We start from the raw sequence: 23,060 nt of genomic DNA, 5'->3' as shown, positions 1-23,060 counted from the left end.
ACATTGGAATTTAAGCTCTAGCACTTCCTCTGCAATTGCTTGCTTTAAGACAGCAAAAGCTTTGCTAGAGTTCAAAGGGTAGGCAAAATCACTTGATTCAAAGATTGCCATATATTTGGATTTAAGTAGCAAAGTTGATATAAATATACCTATGTGAAGTCAGGCATCTGAGGTTACTAATCTATTATAAAATTCATTGATTTAAAATCACAGCAAAATCCTAAAATTTATAACACTTATATTCTATATCTATTGATAAAAGTCATACATTTTAATATATTAATTAAAATTTGGCCCCAAATAAATAAAATAAACAGTACATGTGATGCCATGCTCATTCAAATATTCTGCATGACACTAACAAATTGAGGATAGAATGTGAATTTTCATCTTACAGTTTGATATTCTGTGTCAATACGTTTATTTCACAAATTAGTTTTCCTTTGTAAAAATTTTTATGTATTTTATTGATTTCAGAGGCAAAGAAACAAAGTGAAAAAAAGAGACAAAGAGGCAGAGAAAAACACAAACACTGAGAAATTTCTGACTCACTTGTTCAGCCCCTAAGTGACAATAGTAGCCACGGCTAGATCAGGCTGACGCCAGGAACCAGGAACTCCTTTCGATTCTCCCACAAACGTGGTTGGGACGCCACTAAATGAGAAAGATCCGCCTCCCCTTTGTGCATTAGCAAGCTATTGGAATCAGGACCACAGGCAGGACTCAATCCCAGGCACCCTTATATGGGATAATGGATAAGGGTGCCTTACGCTGTGGCTTAACCACCATCCCAAATGCTCATTTCATTAATTAATCACATAATTAACTCATGAAAATAATATGTCAAAGGTCAGCAATGCAGAGGTAGAAAGATTAAACATTAAAATTATTTTCTTTGGAATTAAATATAATTAGTGCATTTTGTTTGTGTACAAGCATATATATAATACAAATATATGTATATATGTATGTGTATATATATAATATTTTATACAAAATAATATTTTTTTTTACAGAAAAATAACCTAGACATTCTTACATATTCAAAAAATAATAACAATGCTTCAATTTCCACATTTACATTTCAGTCATAAACCTTATGTTTCAGTACATGTCAGTTTCTAGAGGAAATTCTACATAAGTAGGTAATACCATAATCAACTTTTGCAACACAGATAGCTCACCAGAAGTAAAAGCAATTAAAATAATAATTTGCCCCCAGAGAATAAAGTAACTACAAATATGCAAAGGATGAAAGCAATAACATATGAAATTCTTCACATTACAATAAGCTTCATTTAAGTCATGGTTATCAGCAAAGTAAACAGGCCTCCTAAATTATACCTACTTAGAAAAACAACATAACCTGGGAATTTCAGTTCAAAAATACTGTTTAGACATGTCAAGGAAAAATACAGATATCTTTAAATTCTCTGATTTCAACAACAAATATCTAGAAATTCCAAAGTAAAATATGACACACACAACATATATATAAATTCTTTCAACTTAGAACATTTAAATCATAAAAGGCAAAAGGCACAAACTCCTTACGATATCTTACTAAAGATCACAAGGGAGAAATACAAGTGGATTATGCAAAAACAATTAGCATACATATATCATCAATTATCTGACATTTTTATAAATCTACCACTACTTTGCTTTATATTGCATATGCTAAACAGGCAGATGCTAAGTCTGTAAACTGTGAATAACCTCCATTTTAAATTAATTGTTCCTTTGGAAATACCGGCTTTTAAATCCCAGGCTGCAGTTGCTACGCATTACAGATGCGTACTAATCTTGCATTCGGGTTCCCGGGCTATATTCCAGGAGGCAGTAAACATTTATTCCATTTTTAAATTATTTAATGATTCATTTGCATTTTATGTATACTTTGGCATCTGACCTGGTTTAATTTTAGGCTCTCCCAACATGGGCCATTAGGCCTACAAGAATCTAGATCTGTGCATCTTGTAAGCAAATATGACTAAGATGTCTGCAGTCCTGATGTGACTCAAGGAGACAATGAGTGACAGCAGCTGACCCTCCCTAATATTTTTTAGTTTCTGGATTTTTATTTCTCTATAGAGGAGATCATCCAATGGTTGTTTATAATACACCCATTCTCTGTATTGCCTGTATACCAATAACTTTCACTGGAAGTGTGCCAATTGACAGGTATGCTCTAAAGGGAATACAACTTTCATAAATGTGTGAATACGGAGAGATTTCTGCACCACTGATTCCTTTTTTTTTTTTTTTTTTTTTTTGACAGGCAGCGTTAGTGAGAGAGAGAGAGAGAAAGAGTAAGAGAGAGAGAGAGGAAGGTCTTCCTTTCCGTTGGTTCACCTCCCAAATGGCTGCTATGGTTGGCGCGCTGCGCCAATCTAAAGCCAGGAGCCAGGTGCTTCCTCCTGGTCTCCACGTGGGTGCAGGACCCAAGCACTTGGGCCACCCTCCACTGCCTTCCTGGGCCACAGCAGAGAGCTGGACTCGAAGAGGAGCAACCGGGACAGAACCCGGTGCCCCAACCAGGACTAGAACCTGGTGTGCCAGTGCCACAGGCAGAGGATTAGCCAAGTGAGCCGTGGCGCCGGCCACCACTGATTCTTACAGTTAGAATTCAAGGGTAAAACAGCATGCTTCAATTTTAGTTGAATATGTAGTTCCAAATTATACTCCCTCAGAAGTAGTTGCCTCAGGTTCTTATGAGAAAAGTACTTGTTGACTTAACTTCCATTTCCTTTATATTAGTGACTTTTATCATCATATGTTGGTGCTAGTGCTGTGACACAGCAGCCTCAGTCCATAGCCAATATCAGACTCCCTGGACCAAGCCAACCCTGGCTCTTGGGAGCAGTTGAGGAATGCAACAGTGGATGAAAGAGCCCTAGTACTCTCTCTCACACACTCTCTCTCTCTCGCTTGCTCTCCATCTATATTTAAAAAAGAAAAATTGAATAAATAAGCATTAAAAAATAATTTCCCAACCAGTGCTGTTTCACAATAACAGGAAAGAGGCAGTTATATTTCAAAATCCGTGTGCACTCCACTGAGGAATGACTTTTTCTGTGAGGCTGCATGTAAGGCAGCAGTCAAGTATCACTATTGGTCTCCAAAATCAAAAGTAAAAGTGAGTTGTTTTAAGCATAGTTCAAATTATTTACTACTTTCCTCAGAAAAAAGTTAAAGTCAATTCTGTCAAAAAAGAAGTTAAAGTATTCTGAGTACTTGCAAATCTGATCGACAGTAGGACTGGATTTCTTAATGCTCTTTTGTGCCTCTAGAGCTTGTGAACCATAGGTAAGTTCACTAATATTATTGATATAACATGAATTTCAACATTAAATTTCAATTATGTACTTTTGCAGTTTGAGTTTTATTTTTCTCAGTTCTTTTTGTTTTCTTTTTGACCTGAAATGTTTCTTAACTCTTCAATGCTTGTACATTTCTGGAAAATAAATTTTCAATTCTGCAGCTAAGTTGTGAAAAGTTGATTTGTCACAGGAAGTAGGAATTCTTGCATCACGACTTCTTCTTGCTAGATGAACCTGGAGACCTCCTGTCTATTAAGCCTTTCAACTTCCAGCCAAGATACTACTAATCCCTTTTGTTCTTCTCTCCAGCTGTAGTAAACTTCTGGTAACAAAACAGACAACCTTTTATGATGATGAACATAGCAATGGCCACACAGGCCAGCAGGAAGCAAATCACATCCAGAGAGTGGTACTGGAACCAGGTGAGGTTGTGAGCTGCAGCCCTAAGGTGTCTGGCTCCCTTGTGGCGCATGACAAACTCTACCCAGAAGACTGCTCGATCCAGGGGCTTCGTGGGCTGATCGTGGTGAATCCTTGATAACCTCATAGCATTCTCTTTATATCTAAAGGAGAAACATAAAGATAGCAACATTGAAAAGAAATTAAATTGGCAAAGAATATCAAGTCACAAGAGGTTGATGAAAGGCTTATAATGTTCACTCAAAATAAGTCCTATAGGGCTGGTGCTATGGTGCAGTGGGTTAATGCCCTGGCCTGAAGTGCCAGCATCCCATATGGGTACCGGTTCTAGTCCCGGCTGCTCCTCTTCCAATCTAGCTCTCTGCTATGGCCTGGGAAAGCTGTACAAGATGGCCCAAGTCCTTTGGCCCTTGCACCTGTGTGGTAGACCCAGAAGAAACTCCTGGCTCCTGGCTTCGGATTGGTGCAGCTCTGGCCATTGTGGCAAATTGGGGAGTGAACCATCAGATGGAAAACCTCTCTCTCTTTCTCTCTCTCTCTGCCTCTCTTCTCTCGGTGTAACTCTGACTTTCAAATAAATAAATAAATCTTTAAAAATTAAAAAAAAAATAAGCCCTGTAGCTATCAGAGTGGTGTGTTTTTGCTTGGATCAATTTAGAAGTTGGAATTCTAAATTGGAATGCATTCTCACTGAAATAGATTCTCCAAAGTGAAAATGAAAAATCCCATGGAAAAGGAAATCTTTCCCAGCAGAGAAAATGGTAAAGAACCATCCTAAATGTTATAATGAGATGGTGGAAATGCATTTTGAGAATGGTCATCTTAAATCTTTTCAGGGGGAGTTGGGTCATTGTGGTGAATGCCTCTTTCATCTCAGTTTCCTGTTTGTTTTCTACCCTCAACTGTCTATACTACTTTCAGAAACTGAAATCATGCTTTATTTTTATTAATTTTTAAAATTTATATAAATGGAACAAATTTTATGTATCTCATACATACAGTTTTAAGAACATAATGACTTTCCCCACCCTATTCTCCTTCCCTCCCTGATTCCCAATCTTTCTCTTACTTCTTTTCATATTTTCTTTAATTTTTTTCTATAACACATTGAATCACAATCTTGTTTTGCTCATACTTCTATCTTGCTTCTCATCTATTTAGAATAAAATGCAAAATATCTTTGGGCTATTGGACTCTCTAGGGTGACACACTGGAAATGTTTTCTCCTATGTTTCCACTCTTTTGTAGGCAAAATTGTAGTATTCCCTTGAAGCTACCAATATATTTTCATTTTAATACCTTTATATTATGTCTCCTGGATCCTTATTCTCTGGTATTTCTCAAGTTATATTTTTACTTCATAATGGATACGTTGGCATGAACAATTTCTGAGAACATTTTCATAACAAGATAGGCTAGCACATCTTCGCACTTCCTATAATGTTTTGTATTTATTTGGTCTTTAATCCCAGTATTTAAAAATATACAAGTAGTTTGCACAACTTAATTGTTTCATTTAATAAGAAAATATGTACATATCCTAAATGAACTGCAAGCAACTTCAAAATTTGTTTGAAAATAATAGTAAAGGAAGAAATCAATATACCTATTAATCACATGAAGATACCTGCACATCTGAATAGAAGCGCCCTGTATTGTGGGAGTGCTTAAGTACTACTTCCTTCCCCTAAGTAATTTCTGTTCTGATTCTATGCCATAGATTAATTCTGCATGATAATGTACTGAAAACTTAAACTATGCATTCATCTGTGTCTTTTGTGGGGAAGTCACTGGTTAATTGTTTTGCTGTACTATAATCCATCATGTTTCAACATCATAGATTATTTCTCAATTATGGCCAATAGCCATTTGGGTTGTTAATTTTTCATCATTACTTTTAATGTTGCTATTCACATTTTGGGCGTAACTTTTGGTTTATATATTTCTATATATCTGTACGTACCTAATTGCTGAGATAAAGTGCATGCTTATTTTTACTTTTTTTTTTTTTTTTTTTTTTTTTTTTTGACAGGCAGAGTGGACAGTGAGAGAGAGAGACAGAGAGAAAGGTCTTCCTTTGCCGTTGGTTCACCCTCCAATGGCCGCCGCGGCCGGCGCGCTGCGGCCGGCGCACCGCGCTGATCCGATGGCAGGAGCCAGGAGCCAGGTGCTTTTCCTGGTCTCCCATGGGGTGCAGGGCCCAAGCACCTGGGCCATCCTCCACTGCACTCCCTGGCCACAGCAGAGGGCTGGCCTGGAAGAGGGGCAACCGGGACAGAATCCGGCGCCCCGACCGGGACTAGAACCCGGTGTGCCGGCGCCGCTAGGCGGAGGATTAGCCTAGTGAGCCGCGGCGCCGGCCTATTTTTATTTTTAATTACTTGAACTGCTTTACATACTTCCCAAGATAGAGGGGTTTTTTTTCTTTTTCTGCATATTCTCTACAATACATTTTTTCTTGATATTATTTATTTATTTTAATTTTATTTGAAAGACAGAGAGAGAGAATATCATAGAGTGAGATCTTCCGTTTACTTATTTACTCCACAAATGCTTGCAATAGCCCAAGCTGGGCCAGGAAGAAGCCAAGAGCTGGAGTCTCAATCCAAATCTCCTGCATTGGTGTCAGTGACTCAATGTTTGAGGCATCACCTGCTGCTTCCAAGAGCATGTATTAGTAGAAAGCTAAATTCAGAAGCAGAACAAGGAGTTGAACCCAGGCACTCAGATATGGGATGTATATATCTTGTGCCAAGGTTCCACCCCTATATCCTTTTTGGTTTGAATCTTTTCAAATTTGCTGAGTTTAGGTAATAGCTCAGCATATAATTAATTTCAGTACCTCTCCATATACTCTAGAAATGTGTGTTTCCAGTTACATTACAATTATGTATGTGTGTATATATATATACACAAATATACACACATGTATGAGTATATATGAGGAAATTTCAAGAAGATCAATGAAATAGAATTAAAAATTATTTATTTATTTATTTTTATTTATTTAATTTTTTTCGACAGGTAGAATGGACAGTGAGAGAGAGAGACAGAGAAAAAGGTCTTCCTTTTCCGTTGGTTCACCCCTCAATGACTGCTGGGGCCGGTGCACTGCACCCTGCTCCAAAGCCAGGAGCCAGGTGCTTCTCCTGGTCTCCCATGCAGGTGCAGGGCCCAAGGACTTGGGCCATCCTCCACTGCACTCCTGGGCCACTGCAGAGAGCTAGACTGGAAGAGGAGAAACTGGGACAGAATCTGGCACTCCAACCGAGACTAGAACCCGGTGTGCCGGTGCCGCAGGTGGAGGATTAGCCTATTGAGCCGCAGTGCCGACCCTAAAAGTTATTTATTTTGATGAAAAAAATTGAAATCTGCAGTATTTTTAATTAGGTGAGTATTTTAAAGATCTCCACATATTAAGTTTTGCTCCCAGATTACCATGTTTTAGTTTCATTATGTGTGAGAACACATAAGAATGTTTTGCAAAAGTTGAATTAATAGATAATTTGAATTTTTCATGACTGTTTTGAAGCCTCTGTTTGTGTCTTCAAATGTTAATTATTACTTTTTTACCATTTTCTGTTAATATATGAGGCATTTAAAATATTCATGCCATGAATACAGATCTGTGTGTTTGTATTTTTCTTTATATCACTTTACTTTGTTTTTTTTTTTTTTGAAGTTTAATGAGGAGCTGTATACGAATTGAGATTTGTATTATTTCAAAAGATACACTAATTAACATTATTAAACATTCTCTCTATTTTTAGAAATGATTTTTATCTCAAGACTGGTATTAGTCTAGCCACAACAGCTCACAATTACTGCTTAAATGGATTTGTAACTTACATTAAGCAAGTCTCATAAACAGGGTCTATATTGCATTTTTGGGCTCCAGTTTGAGAACCTTTGTCTTTGAAGGATTAATCAATCTCCTTATGGCCAAAATAAGTTCTGATATATTCCTATTTAAATTATTTTTTCAATCTGAATTGCATGTATTTTCTATTCTTCGTTTTCTCTAGTTTAAAAAATGATTTATTTAATTATATGTTTGACAGAGCAATGAAGAGAGAGGAAGAGACAGAGACAGAGCACAAGAAAAAAAAATCTTCCATTCTCAGGTTCACTTCCCAAATGGCTCCAACAGCCAGGACTGGGCCAGGCCATTGCCAGAGTACAGGAACTCCATCTTGGTCTCTCTTGTGGGTGGCATGGTCTCAACAACTGGGCTATCTCCCACAGCCTCTCCAAGTGCACCACCAGAATGTCAGATCAGACAGGAAAAACAAGGTTCAAACCAACTCTGAAATGGGATGCCAGTGTCACAGCAGTAGTTTAATCCACTGTGCCATAACAACAGCCTTGGGAAATTTTATTTCCAATAAATAAGGAGTTCATATCCGTTATATAAAAAGAATTCTGACAATCAAGAAAAAGATAACAAATAACCTAGTATAAAGAAGCAAAAATTAGAATAGTCATTTATCCAAAGAAGATAATTGAATAGTCAGTAAACACATAAAAATATGTATGCCTTCTTGAATCATAAGAGAAATGGAAATCAAGGGCTCAAAGAGATAATTACTTGACATTCAATATAATAGCAATAACAATAATAATAATAGTAATGAAAAATTTTAGCAATGATGTGGAGGAGTTGAATCCCTTCTATACTACATGTAGTAATGAAAATGTCGCAACTACTTTAGGAAGTATTTTGAAACATTTTCATTAACAAGAAATTTGTATATGATGAAACAATTCCACTCTTTGATACTATATGTTTGTTTCTTGCCAAATTTGTTATAATCCAATATGAAACACCAAAACATCACAAATCTGAGAAATGCACATATATAAAATGAGATATATCCAGACCAAAAAACATTATTGAACAACAAACAGAAAAAATGGAGTAACGTAGGAACAATCTGGACGAAACTAAGATCTAGCTTACTAACTAAACTCATGCTAAAAGAAAGATGCCACTCGGCCAGAGCCATGGCTAAATGGGCTAATCCTCCGCCTGCGGCGCCAGCACACTGGTTCTAGTCCTGGTTGGGGCACCAGATTCTGTCCCAGTTTCTCCTCTTCCAGGCCAGCTCTCTGCTGTGGCCCGGGAGTGCAGTGGAGGGTGGCCCAAGTGCTTGGGCCCTGCACCCACATGGGAGACCAGGAGAAGCACCTGGCTCCTGGCTTTGGATCAGAGCGGTGTGCAGGCCGCAGCACGCTGGCTGCAGTGGCCATTGGAGGGTGAACCAACGGCAAAGGAAGACCTTTCTCTCTGTCTCTCTCTCTCACTGTCCACTCTGTCAAAAAAATAATAAAAATTAAAAAATTAAAAAAAAGAAAGATGCCACTTGCAAGACTATACATTTTAGGATTCCATTTGTAGGAAATATCCAGATTAGGCTAACTCTAAATTAGTGGTTACGTAGGTCTTGACATTAAGGTCAGAGTTACTTTTATAGCATATAAAGGTATTTTTGGTATGATAAGAAAAAGTGTCAAAATTTTATTTTGATGAGAGACTCTTAAAATAGAGGACATTAATATGTTTTTGCACTTTAAGCAGATAAATATCATGATATCTAAAATGTATCATAAAACATTTTAAAGTAATGGTAAAATTAAAAAGCAATTATTGAGCAGAACAAACTTGTATTTTCAGAAATTTAGGCATTGAATTTAAATATTCTATCATATTTTTTCAATTTCAATATAAAATCCAAAAACGTCACCTTTACATTTAGTTATATACTTTAAAACTTGTGTGCAACATTGTTTAATTACCTGTTAAGCAAGCAGTAAATCAATGTGATAAATTTGCAACTTTCAAATAACTGAAAAGAAAAGCACATTTCACAGTAATTACATGCTTTCACTTTTCTCATAATTAAAACTAAAAGAACAGATGATGCCCACACTCAGGGATGACAAGATTGGTCTATATGTTAAAAAATCATTGTTATACTCACAAAGGGTCATTAATAACTGTCTTCACTGCAGCGAGCAAATCTGCACTTGACATTGTGATCAAGTCCAATCTAACAGCTGCTCCCTTGGCCACCATGCGGATGATGTTATCAGCTTGCTCGGCAAACAAAGGAAGGCCCACCATAGGGATACCATGGTAGATTGCCTCATAGATGCCGTTGGTTCCACCATGAGTTATGAAAGCTTTGGTTTTGGGATGTCCTAGGATTTAGTGAATGTCAGAAAAATTATTAATTATAATTTTTCAAAATATAAAGAGAAAAACACAAGGCAATTGTAAAATAACATGTTTTCTAGACAACATATTTTTATGGTCATGAAACTGTATTTAAATTGTTTTCAATTCTCAGAAGAAGAAGCAACCAAGGCCACTGGAGAGGTGGGTGAACAAAATGAAAAAGTGCATCCTAGATAAAGAAACAGCTGTGCGAAAATGGAAGGCAAGTAAGATAGCATCATCTTAATTAGATTAAGGTGAGAGGGTCATGGTGCTGGCTTCAAAGGAAGGAGAGGCTATACTTCATCATGAAGCACACTGTTCCTTCCTGATAAACACTGAATTCTTTTCCCTAGAAAATGCAGAGTCATAATCACTGCAAGGATGTTAGTGTTCATGGCTTTATAATACTCTTATAGTAGGAGAGGCATAGGTGAAAACTGTAAAAAGAGGAGATAGACAACCCAGGAAGTTACTGAAGAATTATCCATGAGAGGTAATTAAAACTAAAATAGATATTTTGATAGTAGCCATAAAATACGTAACTGAATACAATAAAATGTCAATTTTTTTAAATATTTTTATTCTCTAGGACTAAGAAATACACAAGAAAAACATTCAGGTTATTTTAAATTTTTTTAAAGACAGATTTATTTATTTATTTATTTGAAAGAGTTACAGAGAGAGAGAGAGAGAGAGAGAGATTCCATCTGTTGGTTTACTCCCCAAATAGCAGCAACAGCTAGAGTTGGGACAGGAAGAAATGAATAGACAGAAGCTTCATCCGGGTGTCCCATATGCAGGGACCCGGATGCTTAAGGCCATCTTCTGCTGCTTTTCCCAGGCCATTAGCAGGGAGCTGAATGGCAAGTGGAACAGTGGGGACTCTAATTGGCAACCATATGAGATGCCGGGGTCACACACAATTGCTTTATCTGTTATACCATAACACGGGTAGAGCTGTTTTAATTTTTTATTTATTCATTTTGTTTATAAAAGGCAAGGAAACACAGATATTATCCACATCACTGTTTGCTTCCAAATTCCCCACAATCGTGAGGCTGGGCCAGGCCAAGACAGGTGTCAGGAACTCAATCCAGGTCTCCCATAGAGATGCAGGTTCCTAAATTCTTGAGCCATCTGAACTGGTGCCTCCCAAGGTATGTATAAGCAGTGAGCTGGAACAGGGAGCTAGATGACACTCAAATCTAGGCAATCTAATAGGGAATGCAGGCTTCCTGAAGTGTTACACCAAACACCTGCCCCAGGAGTTATTTTGTTATTAATTTTTGCTATTTTCATTAATGAATATTTAATAGATTTATTTTGCATTCAATTGTTATCAAGTTGTCACTATGTTTTAGGATTTGTTCTTCAGAGTCTTACCAAGAAGGTCATTCTGGGGGATCCACTTATATAGCTGAGTATTGGGTCCTAAGGTATCTGGTTTCTTGCCATCAAATCTCCATAGAACCTATTCAGAATAAGAAAAGATCTTTCCGGAGTCAAATTCCAAATCACAAAGTGTTAAGAGCTCTAAAAAGGTTAACAATTTACAAAGTCAAGTGCCTTTTCCAGGACAGAGATAGAAAATAATAGAAGAGATGCTAAGTAATGAAAAGTATTAAACAAGAATATCCACAGTTTCTGTCCTTATTTTTATATTCAGCTAGGTGTGGAATGCAAGCCAGATTAGACAAATGAACTCATCAACGACAAATTCATGTATTTAAGTTATTGATAGATACTTTATTCTATTTTTTAATTAATTAATTTATTTTTTTATTTCTTGACAGGCAGAGTAGAGAGTGAGAGAGACAGAGAGAAAGGTCTTCCTTTGCCATTGGTTCACCCTCCAATGGCCGCCGCGGCCAACGCGCTGTGGCCGGCACACTGCGCTGATCCGATGGCAGGAGCCAGGTAATTATCCTGGTCTCCCATGGGGTGCAGGGCCCAAGGACTTGGGCCAGCCTCCACTGCACTCCCGGGCCACAGCAGAGAGCTGGCCTGGAAGAGGGGCAACCGGGACAGAATCAGGCGCCCCGACCGGGACTAGAACCATGTGTGCCGGCGCCGCAAGGCGGAGGATTAGCCTAGTGAGCCGCAGCGCCGGCCGATAGATACTTTACCTCTAGTAAAAATCTATAGCAAATTACTAATGAATACACAATTATTTTATTTGTTGTACCTATGTTTTATACTAGCTCTTTTCTTACAAATTCCATAACAATCTGTTTCCTTTTTCTTTTAGAATGATATTTAAGGGAGTTTACTTGCTTCATAAATTATTTTTTTATAATGTTTGACTTTACTGAGCCCACCATTTATTATGCACCGGGTTCATCTCAAAGACAGAATCCCCTCTGGACCTTTCACTTACATCTTCCTAATTTAGATAGCAAAGCCATATCCACCAGGGAAGGGTGGCTTTTCACTTTCTTTAAATCAAATTTGTTGATGAGACACAAGCTTCCAGAGTCCTGCCCTTCTGCTCTTTGAACAGCACACCAAATATGCCCATTCCAAAGTACAGAAGAGGTAAAGGCTTGAATTCCATGGGAAGACTATATCATGCGATTCAATCCACTCTTATTAACACCTGCTTATCATTACTGAGCTAGTGCAATTATTCATTAACATATTGCTTTTTTTTTATAACAACTATATCCTGCATGGAAAAGGAGGAAAGGACAAGGCCTTATTTGGTGATCACTGTGTGCCAGCCTGCAATACCATTACAATATCAACCCCCACTGCATCTGTTAGGCGTAACTTCTTACTGATCAAAATATTAATGTAAAATATTTTGTTCAACCAACAGCAAATTCTGTACTGTTTATCATAAGCCATGCATATTCTTCTTTTAAAATTGATTTTGGAGAAAAATTACAGATATAGCAGTCTAATTGACAGAGGAAGATTCTATAACCAGACTTTTAGAGATTTTAACAGTGTTTACAGTACCAAACACCATTAGGGCACATTTCTGACCTTTTGTGGAAGCTGAGCAAGGGCTAGTGCAATCACATTGGTCCTTTCCTCTGTCACTTTGCTGACCATGGACCCCAGGGAAAACACCACCACTCCCTCTTCCCCAGAGCTCTGCACAAAGTCTTCTATTTCCTGTGAAGAAAGGAGTTGTTCCATCACAAAAGAGCAGCAGCAGAGCACATGTTATTAAAAGGATAATAATTATTATTTTGTAAGTACAAGCCAGTGTGTGTATGGGTGTGTGTATATGTGTACTTAAGAATTATAACAGATTCATTGCATAACAAAGCCATGACGAACCGTGACACAATCTGCTGAGGCTCCTCTAACATTGCTTCTCAAATAGCCATCTTCACTGGGTGTCTACGTATTCTTCTCTATGTTGTCCAAAATAAGGACAGATTTAGTAAAGCTAATCTGTAGAGATAATTTAGAACTTCATTCCAAATTTTGCTAATTTTGATCCAGCTAAATTTAACAAGAATCTACCAGAGTGTAATAAGAATCATTACCCTTAACATGCGACCACTTTCCCTAAGTCCTCAGATGCCTCCTCCTCCTTTCCTAGCTGAAGTCTGACTACCCTCGTCTGCCTTCAGCAGTGATCTTGTGTGACCAGAATCTCCCTGACTCTTACTGTTTCCTGTAATAATTTTCTATTCAGTGATCCCCACATAGCACCTTCTCTTCCCCTTTCTCCTACTATACCCTGAGTGGATCCCTCTTTCTCTCCTTTTCTATAAAATACTATTGCAATGCTCTCTGTATTTATTGTGGAGATCTTGGATAAGGTCTGCCTTATTGTGTTTATCAGTGTCATGAATCCTGACTTTCTTTAATCGTTGTGGTGCTACAGTTCAGAGAGGCTCAGATACATTTTGGCGTCCTGGGCCTCTCACCCAAGTCACAAGTGTACACCTTTGAAGCCTTTGTTTGCACTCCTGACTCATCGATCTGGGATCATTTCGTGAGTCAAACGCTCAAGCCATTGCTCTGTGGAGACCTACACAGAGCTAGTAAGAACACATTCTGGTTATTTTGAATCTGTGTGTTCTCCATGTTGGATATAGAATTTGAGAGAAAAAGCTGAAGAAGACTTAGGTGTCTTTGTTATATGGGGATGAATTAGAGTCCCAGGCAAGCAGGGACTGGTGAGATTTTCAGGCCTCTTTGACCAAAAGCTACTTACTGTTTGATCATGTTTCTTGCTGACTCTTTCTCTGGAATGCGGATTATCCTCTGACTTGCTGGCTCTTTGTGAGGTTGATCTGTAACTGACTTCTCCCATGGGGACATCTCAGCCCAGGCCTTTTCAAATTGCTGCTGAGGATCTGCTCCTTCAATCCTTTCTGCTCCCTTTCTTGTGGCTATGCCTTTAGTACCAATAATAGGAAATTCTTTCCCACTTTGGGGAATTTATGGTCTCTCCTCATTGATTCTTCTGAGACCTCCCCCTTCCCAACATGTCCATTTTTCCTTCCTCCTAGTATCACCTTCATTCTCTGCCCCCATCACTCTTGCAATTTTTGATGTGTCCTTCACATCCCAGACTGCTAGCCTCATCTGTCCACCCTGCTGGACCTGCCTTCCCACTTCAGTCCCTCAGCTTCCCAAAGTCACTTATTCTTCGTTGCCTGGCCAAATCCGGGGCTCTCAATAATTCAATGTCCCTCCAAGCAAATGCTTGATGTTGAAAAGAAAAAGCCTAAGAGGAAGTTGACAACAGTCTATCTGCTAGAATGCACATAGGCAACATCCAGAGGCTGCAAGATATCCATTTTCTCAGCCTAAAGCAAAGTCCACAGCTTCCATAAGATGAGCCATTCACCTGACAAAAGAAATTCTTAAATGTCTTCCCTACAAATATTGGTTTATAAATAAAACTGCCCCTTACTGAGTAGATATTCTTAATTTGTCCCAGTTTTTTGTTGGCAACGCAATCAAGAAAAAATATAAAGTGGAGATAAATCAGTTTGTTTTGTATTGCTAAGTAACTTGATTGACTACTATGGTTTTGGAGTGAAATCTCCAAGATCTGTGGTGTGTCTATACAAATTTCATGTGTATCTCTTCGTGTATTTGAGCTATATTTCCAAAATCTTTTCTTTACTTGACAAGATGTTGTCATTAACTAAATTTAACAAATTATTGTTAGTATCCTTATTTGATTTTATTTAGTGTTATTTTCAAATTGTGCAATTATATTAATCAAATGTCTTAAAATTCTCAGAAATATGAAAATTAATCCAAATGTTCTACAGGTTTAAATTACTTGAATACATATTTGGTAAATAACACTTGTTTGCTATTATTTATGGAATACAAATAATTGTGTCCTCTGAGTTTTCATAGTAAGTATAATGTTAAAATATGGGCTTATCAATTACATGTAGTTACAAATGACCAACAGATAAATGAGCTGTCATGAGGGCTAGCATTGTTTGTCATTATGGTATGTCAGCATGAAAGCAGTTTTCAGGTATTTTGACATCCTAAAACTTTAGAGATAATGCAAGTTAAATTTTGTCATAGGGATTGGTGTTGTGACATAGTGGGTAAAATTGCAGTCTGTGGCAAGGCATCCCATAGGCCCTTATTTGTGTCCCGACTGTTCAAATTCCAATCCAGCTACCTGCTAATGGCCTAGGAAAAGCATCAGAAGATGACCCAAATATTTGGGCCCCTGCCACCCAATTGGAAAACCCCGATAAAGCTCCTGGCTCCTGGCTTCTGGCTCCTGGCTTTGGTTTGGTCCTGCCATGGTCATTGTGGACATCTAGGGAGTGAATCAGTATTTTTTTTTTACAGCAGTAAAAAAAAAAAAAAAAATGAAATCCGGTCATTTACAACAAAATGGAGGAATCTGGAAAACATTATGCTGAGTGAAATAAGCCAGTCCCAAAGGGACAAATATCATATGTTCTCCCTGATCAGTGACAACTAACTGAGTACAAAAAGGAAACCTATTGAAGTGAAATGGACACTATGAGAAACAGTGACTTGATCAGCCCTTGTCCTGACTGTTGATGTACAACTTAATACTTTATCCCTTTTAGTATTTTTTGTTCTACATTTTTTTAAACTTTTATTTAGTAAATATAATTTTCCAAAGTACAGTTTATGTATTACAATGGATTTTCCCCCCATAACTTCCCTCCCACCCGCACCCCTCCCATCTCCTGCTCCCTCTCCCATTCCATTCACATCAAGATTCATTTTCAATTCTCTTTATATACAGAATATCAATTTAGTATGTATTAAGTAAAGATTTCAACAGTTTGCACCCACACAGAAACACAAAGTGTAAAATACTGTTTGAGTACTAGTTATAGCATTAATTTACATTGGACAACACATTAAGGACAGATCCCACATGAGAGTAAGTACACAGTGACTCCTGTTGTTGACTTAACAATTTGACATTCTTGTTTATGGCGTCAGAAATCTCCCTAGGCTCTAGTCATGAGTTTCCAAGGCTATGGAAGCCTCTTGAGTTCGCTGACTTCAATCTTACTCAGACAAGGTCGTAGTCAAAGTGTAAGTTCTCTCCTCCCTTCAGAGAAAGGTACCTCCTTCTTTGATGGCCCCATTCTTTCTACTGGGATCTCACTTGCAGAGATCTATCATTTAGGTTTTTTTTTTTTTTTTTTTTTTTTGCCAGAGTGTCTTGGCTTTCCATGCCTAAAATACTCTCATGGGCAGATATCTTAAACAGCACTATGGCCTCAGAATCAGTCCTTAAGGCATTCAGATCTGGCTGAAGAGCCCATGAGAGTATTTTGTATTTTAGGCATGGAAAGCCAAGACACTCTGGCAAAAAAAAAAAAAAAAAAAAAAAAAAAAAAAAAAAAAAAAAAAAACCTAACCTTTATGGTTAGTACATAACTCTTTAGTAGAGTATTCATTTATGAATAGCTAATATTTACTTTTTCTTTATACTGATCTTTTCAGAATTTTTAAACATGAAATGAGTGTTCTTAATTGTGGCAATATAATTATTTATATAAGTTCAATAGAGAACTGTTCTTCTTGTGACAAGAATGAATTGTTAACATTGATTATTTTACTAAGGATCTGACATGAATGCCAAAAATGATAATGGTGTATACAGAACCTGAATTTAATGAACTAAGACTGACTTTACATAGCAATGCTTCCAAAATCCCTATGAAAAGCTGGTCCAATGTGTGGATCACATTGTTCACTACATTATATATGAGGAAATATGTCACTTCTTGGCAGGTCAGAGAAACTTAAGACACCCTGGAGACTATCAAGAGATGAGATAGTTACACAAATTTCTAAAGACTGTAGATGAAGTCAGGTGTCTGGTTCCTGGTTTTGCTTTCTAAACTTGGGAGACTCAGAATTCAAATCTGGTCAAGTACTATGAAGAAATCTCAAGAATACATTTGTACTCAATTTACCTTCTTCTGCCTTTATGCAACTAATTAGACAAATCTAATGAGATCTAACAGACCTTATAATTATGAATAAACTTCCTTTTTTGTTGATCAGAGTAGGGACAATGCTAAGGAAATTTTATCTTCAATGAAATAAGAGCATATTCATTTGTGTGGATATGTAGAAATACAACTGGATCACATTATTCCTATCATTATCAAATTTTCAGTTGACTAGTTTCCTTTCATATAGGTCCTTAAAAAATTAATGAAAATGTACAAAATCTTTTCATTCATTTTTTTTTGACCAGCAGAGTGGATAATGAGAGAGAGAGACAGAGAGAAAGGTCTTCCTTTTTGCCATTGGTTCACCCTCCAATGGCCGCCGCCACCGGTGCACTGATCCAAAGCCAGGAGCCAGGTGCTTCTCCTGGTCTCCCATGGGGTGCAGGGCCCAAGCACCTGGGCCATCCTCCACTGTACTCCTGGGCCACAGCAGAGAGCTGGCCTGGAAGAGGGGCAACTGGGACAGAATCTGGTGCCCCAACTGGGACTAGAACCCGGTGTGCCGGCCCCGCAAGGCGGAGGATTAGCCTAGTGAGCCGCGGCGCCAGCCATCATTCATTTTTTATGTGAAATTTTGAATTCTGTATCCATCCCATAACTTTCTAGGCCATTTCCAAAACCTGACTCCCTGCATCCTTACTCCGAGTATCTGAAGGAACTCCTCTAGCTGAGGCTGGATGCTTCCAAGTTCTGCTCTGTACACAAGCCTCACTGTAGTATTGATGGCTATGCATCACTGAACACACTCAGTATGCAAGTCAGGAAGTCTGATGGGTTCCGTTGTCTTCTCACTACTTCAGTAAAGATGATTTGGGCTCAAGTCTAGAAATCTTGACTGACTGCACTCAGGAATCAAACACCAGACTTCCTATGATGAAACTCTTTTTTTTCATAAAAATTTTGGAATAGATTTACCTTGGGCAGGGGTTTGGCAGGTCTGCAGTGGAGCCCTCCAATGAAATCAACATTTGGCAAGAGTGGACGAGGAAAATCCACATCCCAGTAGGTGCGAATGAGCCACATGTCAGCTTTCCCCATTAATTCAGTTAATTTAGTGGGCCTTCCTGAAGGAAAAAAAATATTAAAAAAATTATAAAACATGAGAAAAGTGTCAGTGGAATAGGCCAGTTGATTTTCTGAAGAGGTTTAAATGATGTATCTAAAATAAAAGTATCTCTGGTTTGAAACCACCTATAAATACCATATGGGTGTATGTCTATATATAATATAATATATGTGATATATGTATGTAAATATGTATGTAAATACATATATCACATATATTATGTATATAATATCAGACGAATTATGAGAAAATGTTGCATCTGTAGCTCACTTAGTATATTCACTATCATAAACAACTGTCAAAATAACACATTATACAATTAACAGGTGTTTGTTTTCTTTTTAAAGCTATGACAGCAACAAATACCAAGGCCCAAGCAATGCCTATGCTGGGTACATTCTGAATGGAAATGAATTTGTCTGTCAAAGTGACATCTGCTCTTCCATCTTTGTTGGAGAACTGTTCACAATAGGCAAGAAATGCAAACAGCTTAAAAGTTAAAAATCTCCATTGATGAGCGGAGAAAGGCAACGTGGTACATCTACACAATGGAATATATTTAGCCCTTAAAGGAATGAAACCTTGTCATCTGCAATGGCATGGATGGAAACCAGAATCCTTTTGTTAACTGAAATAAACTAAGCCCAGAAAGGCAGGTGTCACATGATCTCACTGTTATGCGAAATGCAAAAGAACAGAAGAGCTCATAAAAGTTAAAAATATGATAGTGTCAACAAGTGGCTGAGAGGGCAGAGATGGAAATGAAAAGGCTAATTAATATGTCCTAAGTTATAGCAAGTTAGGAATAAGGAATTTGGAGATTAATGCATACTTGCATGACTATAGATAACATTAGTGTTCAGTATACATATAAAACCTAGAAGATACAATTTGGAGGTTAGCACCATAAATAAATGTTAAATGTTTGTGGGAATAAATATATTTACCCTCATTGTACAGTGTACAATGTATACATGCTCAGGCATATCACAAATTACTACACATAAACGTATAATTTTTGTCAGTTAACTTTTTTAAAAAATTAACAATTTGAAGCAATAACCAAATGTTAATGTAAGCAAATATTTGAGTTCTATAATCAATTAATCCTACCATACCCCTTTCCCAAGAGTGTTGTGATTATTTTCCAGTTTAAGAGCTTGATCCTAGGCTGTCCAGATCAGTTGTGAAGTTTATAGAGAAAATATCTAAATTCCTCATATCTACTATTGATCTTGGTTCAAGATATGTGCCTCATAATATTTGATTATATAAAATACTTATAAATTCTACCTGTAAAGTTTTCAGAAAATGTGGAAATTGAGATTTGATTTTACCCTCAATTTAAGATATTTCTTCCTTTAATGAAGATACATAGTTTTTTTTTTTTTAATACAGCAATACTTTATATGTCCACACATATACATTATAGGTGTTTTTTTTTTTTTTTCTTGACAGGCAGAGTTAGATAGTGAGAGAGAGAGACAGAGAAAGGTCTTCCTTCCGTTGGTTCACCCCACAAAATGGCTGCTACAGCTGGCGTGCTGCGCAGATCCGAAGCCAGGAGCCAGGTGCTTCTCCTGGTCTCCCATGCAGGTGCAGGGCCCAAGCACTTGGGCCATCCTCCACTGCCCTCCAGGCCATAGCAGAGAGCTGGACTAGAAGAGGAGCAACCTGGACAGAATCTGGCGCTCAACCAGGACTAGAACCCGGGATGCCAGCGCCGCAGGAGGAGGATTAGTCTAGTGAGTCTCAGTGCTGGCCATTATAGGTTTTTAAAGCAAATGAATTGGAAGTCCTTAGTGAAGAAATGGGCAATCACTAAAAACCTCAAATAATTGATTTTCTGTGTCTGGAGTATACTACATCTGCCCACTGTGAATGAATTCCGTATGGCCTATAATAAAATATTCTAAGTTCTAAACAAGGAAACTGATTCCCATGAGAGGAAACAGGTTTCTCAATGTTCCATAGATAATTGGAAATACATGTGTTAGTTCTCTATCTACATGTCTACATTCAGCATGGCCCTCAGTGAGACTTAAAATTACTGTTTTTTAAGATGAAATTAGAAGAAGTACAGTAACGCTGCTTAGAGAAGTCCTTAGTGCTTTCATTTTATGACTTAACACGTCCCGTATGAGAGACAGCCTTAATCACAGTTTTCTGAAGCACTTTGAACATGTTAGGTCATTTCATATTATAATTTAATTTCTTTCTTTTTTTTTTTTTTTTTTTTTTTTGACAGGCAGAGTGGACAGTGAGAGAGAGAGACAGAGAGAAAGGTCTTCCTTTGCCGTTGGTTCACCCTCCAATGGCCGCCGCGGCTGGCACTCTGAGGCCGGCGCATCGCGCTGATCCGATGGCAGGAGCCAGGTGCTTATCCTAGTCTCCCATGGGGTGCAGGACCCAAGGACTTGGGCCATCCTCCACTGCACTCCCGGGCCACAGCAGAGAGCTGGCCTGGAAGAGGGGCAACCGGGACAGAATACGGCGCCCCGACCGGGGCTAGAACCTGGTGTGCTGGCGCCGCAAGGCGAAGGATTAGCCTAGTGAGCCGCGGCGCCAGCCAATAATTTAATTTCATTATTATAGTTTTAAGAGACAAATTTCTCTGATTTGATAAGCATAGAAAATCACCTCCAAACACAAGAAGTTAGGGCCAGACAATATACAGTGAAAACATAACTTACCTAGAACTTCACTGTAAAATCTATCCCATTTCTTCTCATTAAAAGTTTGGAACCAAAAGTCAAAATAAAGCACATACAGTACATTTTTTACCCTCTGCATGAAAGTCATTTTATCAGTTAATTCTGACATAACAATAGGTACATAGGAAGGGGGAAATAGAAGTCCTCCACTATACTTTTCATAAGTGTAGCCTGGAAAGAAGCGGTGTGTATACAGAAAGGGAACTTTAAGTAGCTCAGCCAGCAGCTCACCACAGGGACACAGGGCATCTGCAAGAATGACATCAAACCTCGATTCTTTCAGTTTTGTCACAAGTGTCTTGTTCAAAACTGCATCTCTACAGATATTTTCAAAAAAATCAGAATCCAACCACGACAGTTCTTGAAGTACTGAATAATATTTCCAAAATGAATAATTTCCCATTTCAAAAACATAGCTCATGATTGACTCTGTGATATACTTCTCATAATCATCTCTGGATATTGATAGAGGAAAAGTCTCAAATTTAATAGCAGATTTGTTGGGATCAAGTAGAACATAAGCTGAAGGTTTGAGAACAGTCACCTCATGTCCTCTCTGGATGAGCTCATCCAGGATGGTCTTTATATTGATCCAATGACTGTAATCCATCGGCCACACCAGCACCTTTCCACCTCTCCCAGAGCTGAAGTAACAGCTGAGCTGTAGCAGTAGCAGAACCGAAATCCACTTCCTAGACATTATGATTAAATGTGAAGCTTCTTTCAAACTGTTGCTGCCTCTGCGCTTGAACGTAGTCAAGAATAAACTTCATGTGGTTAAAATATAACTTATACAAGTCAAAGTAAACTCTAGTAAGAATGATCAGAGTCTCTGTATGAAAAACAGAAAAAACCAAAGCCATACAACTTCACGTTTACATGGATTTGTGTAACGACACTTTTATGATTAATGCTTACATCCAATTAAGAGATGATGACTTTGCTTATCTATTTCATCCATGTTATATAAACATTTTTGGAGTAGTGTCAAGAACAGGCACATCACTTGTGTCTGTAATCCTCTTGACACAGGACTAGAAATTATGTAATAATACACCTGATTCAACATGTCTTGGATTTCACAATGCAGTAGCTTTCTCTCTCTGGAGTGGGGTAGGGGAGAAAGGGAGAAAGTAAATATTCTATTGACTTATACAATTCACTTACTTTAGCTATATAATTCAACAGTTTAGACTGCATCCTCAGAATAGTAAAAGCTGCTACAATCATTTGTAGAATATTTTGCCCTCCCCCAACCAAATAAACCCTCTGTCCTTAGCCAATTCTCATTATAAGCACTAGCAAACACTAATTTACTTCCTATCTATATAGATTTTCTTTTTGGGTCATTTCATTTAATATGATAATACAATATGTTGTCTTTTTTGACTGGCTTAATACTTATGATACTGTTTTTGAGGCCCATTCATACAATAGCATGTGTCAGAACTTCATTGTCTCCTATTTGCCAGGTGAAATCTGATAGCTCAGACATAGAACACTTTTGTTTATTCATTCCTAAGTTGATGGGCATTTCATTTAATGCCTTTATTGACATTTTTGTGCTACTTGTGGTGGACAAATTCACATTTTCTTTGTGTGTGTAACTATAAGTGGAATTGCTGACTCATAGTAACACTATATTTAGCCTTTGAAGAATTGGCAGACTCTATTCCAAAGTGATTGCACCATTTTCTGTTCTACAAACAATATACGAGAATTTCAATTTTCCTCCTACTTGCAAGCACTTCTGATGTCTTTTGTTATAGCTGTATTAGGGTAAAATAGTATGTCATTGTGGTTTGAACTTAAATTATTCTGTAATGATAACTGAGCAATTTTACGTGCTTTTGGTCATAT

General features: G+C 37.8%; 1 protein-coding gene across 3 annotated transcripts; it reads right to left on the bottom strand.

Moving 5' to 3' along the window:
• Positions 1-436: 436 nt before the first annotated feature.
• On the bottom strand, positions 437-21,976 carry LOC138843000 (UDP-glucuronosyltransferase 2B13-like). 3 transcript variants are annotated; one of them, XM_070048070.1, is made up of 6 exons: positions 21,432-21,976; positions 18,336-18,484; positions 12,952-13,083; positions 11,347-11,434; positions 9,725-9,944; positions 437-3,886 (listed from the first exon to the last, which is right to left on the bottom strand). In XM_070048070.1, exons 1-6 carry the CDS (start codon positions 21,898-21,900, stop codon positions 3,607-3,609), a joined length of 1,338 nt encoding a protein of 445 aa, XP_069904171.1. In that variant the 5' UTR covers positions 21,901-21,976; the 3' UTR covers positions 437-3,606. The 3 variants fall into 3 exon arrangements, with proteins under 3 accessions (XP_069904171.1, XP_002717181.1, XP_069904172.1); XM_002717135.5 differs by having other exon boundaries at positions 21,180-21,975; XM_070048071.1 differs by having other exon boundaries at positions 21,745-21,883.
• Positions 21,977-23,060: the final 1,084 nt, after the last annotated feature.

The sequence above is a fragment of the Oryctolagus cuniculus genome, chromosome 8 (genome assembly GCF_964237555.1).
Source record: "Oryctolagus cuniculus chromosome 8, mOryCun1.1, whole genome shotgun sequence".
In the NCBI taxonomy this organism is placed as follows: Eukaryota; Metazoa; Chordata; class Mammalia; order Lagomorpha; family Leporidae; genus Oryctolagus; species Oryctolagus cuniculus.
Note: the sequence above shows the minus strand (reverse complement) of the source record. Positions and strands in the feature narration are given on the sequence as shown.

Coding starts and splice junctions, on each gene's coding strand:
- LOC138843000 (XM_002717135.5), bottom strand. CDS start 21,900: ATGTCTAGGAAGTGGATTTCGGTTCTGCTACTGCTACAGCTCAGCTGT. Junction 18,485..21,179: donor ATTTTACAGTGAAGTTCTAG/GTAAGTTATGTT, acceptor TTTTTCCTTCAG/GAAGGCCCACTAAATTAACT. Junction 3,887..9,724: donor ACAGTTATTAATGACCCTTT/GTGAGTATAACA, acceptor TTTCTCCTTTAG/ATATAAAGAGAATGCTATGA.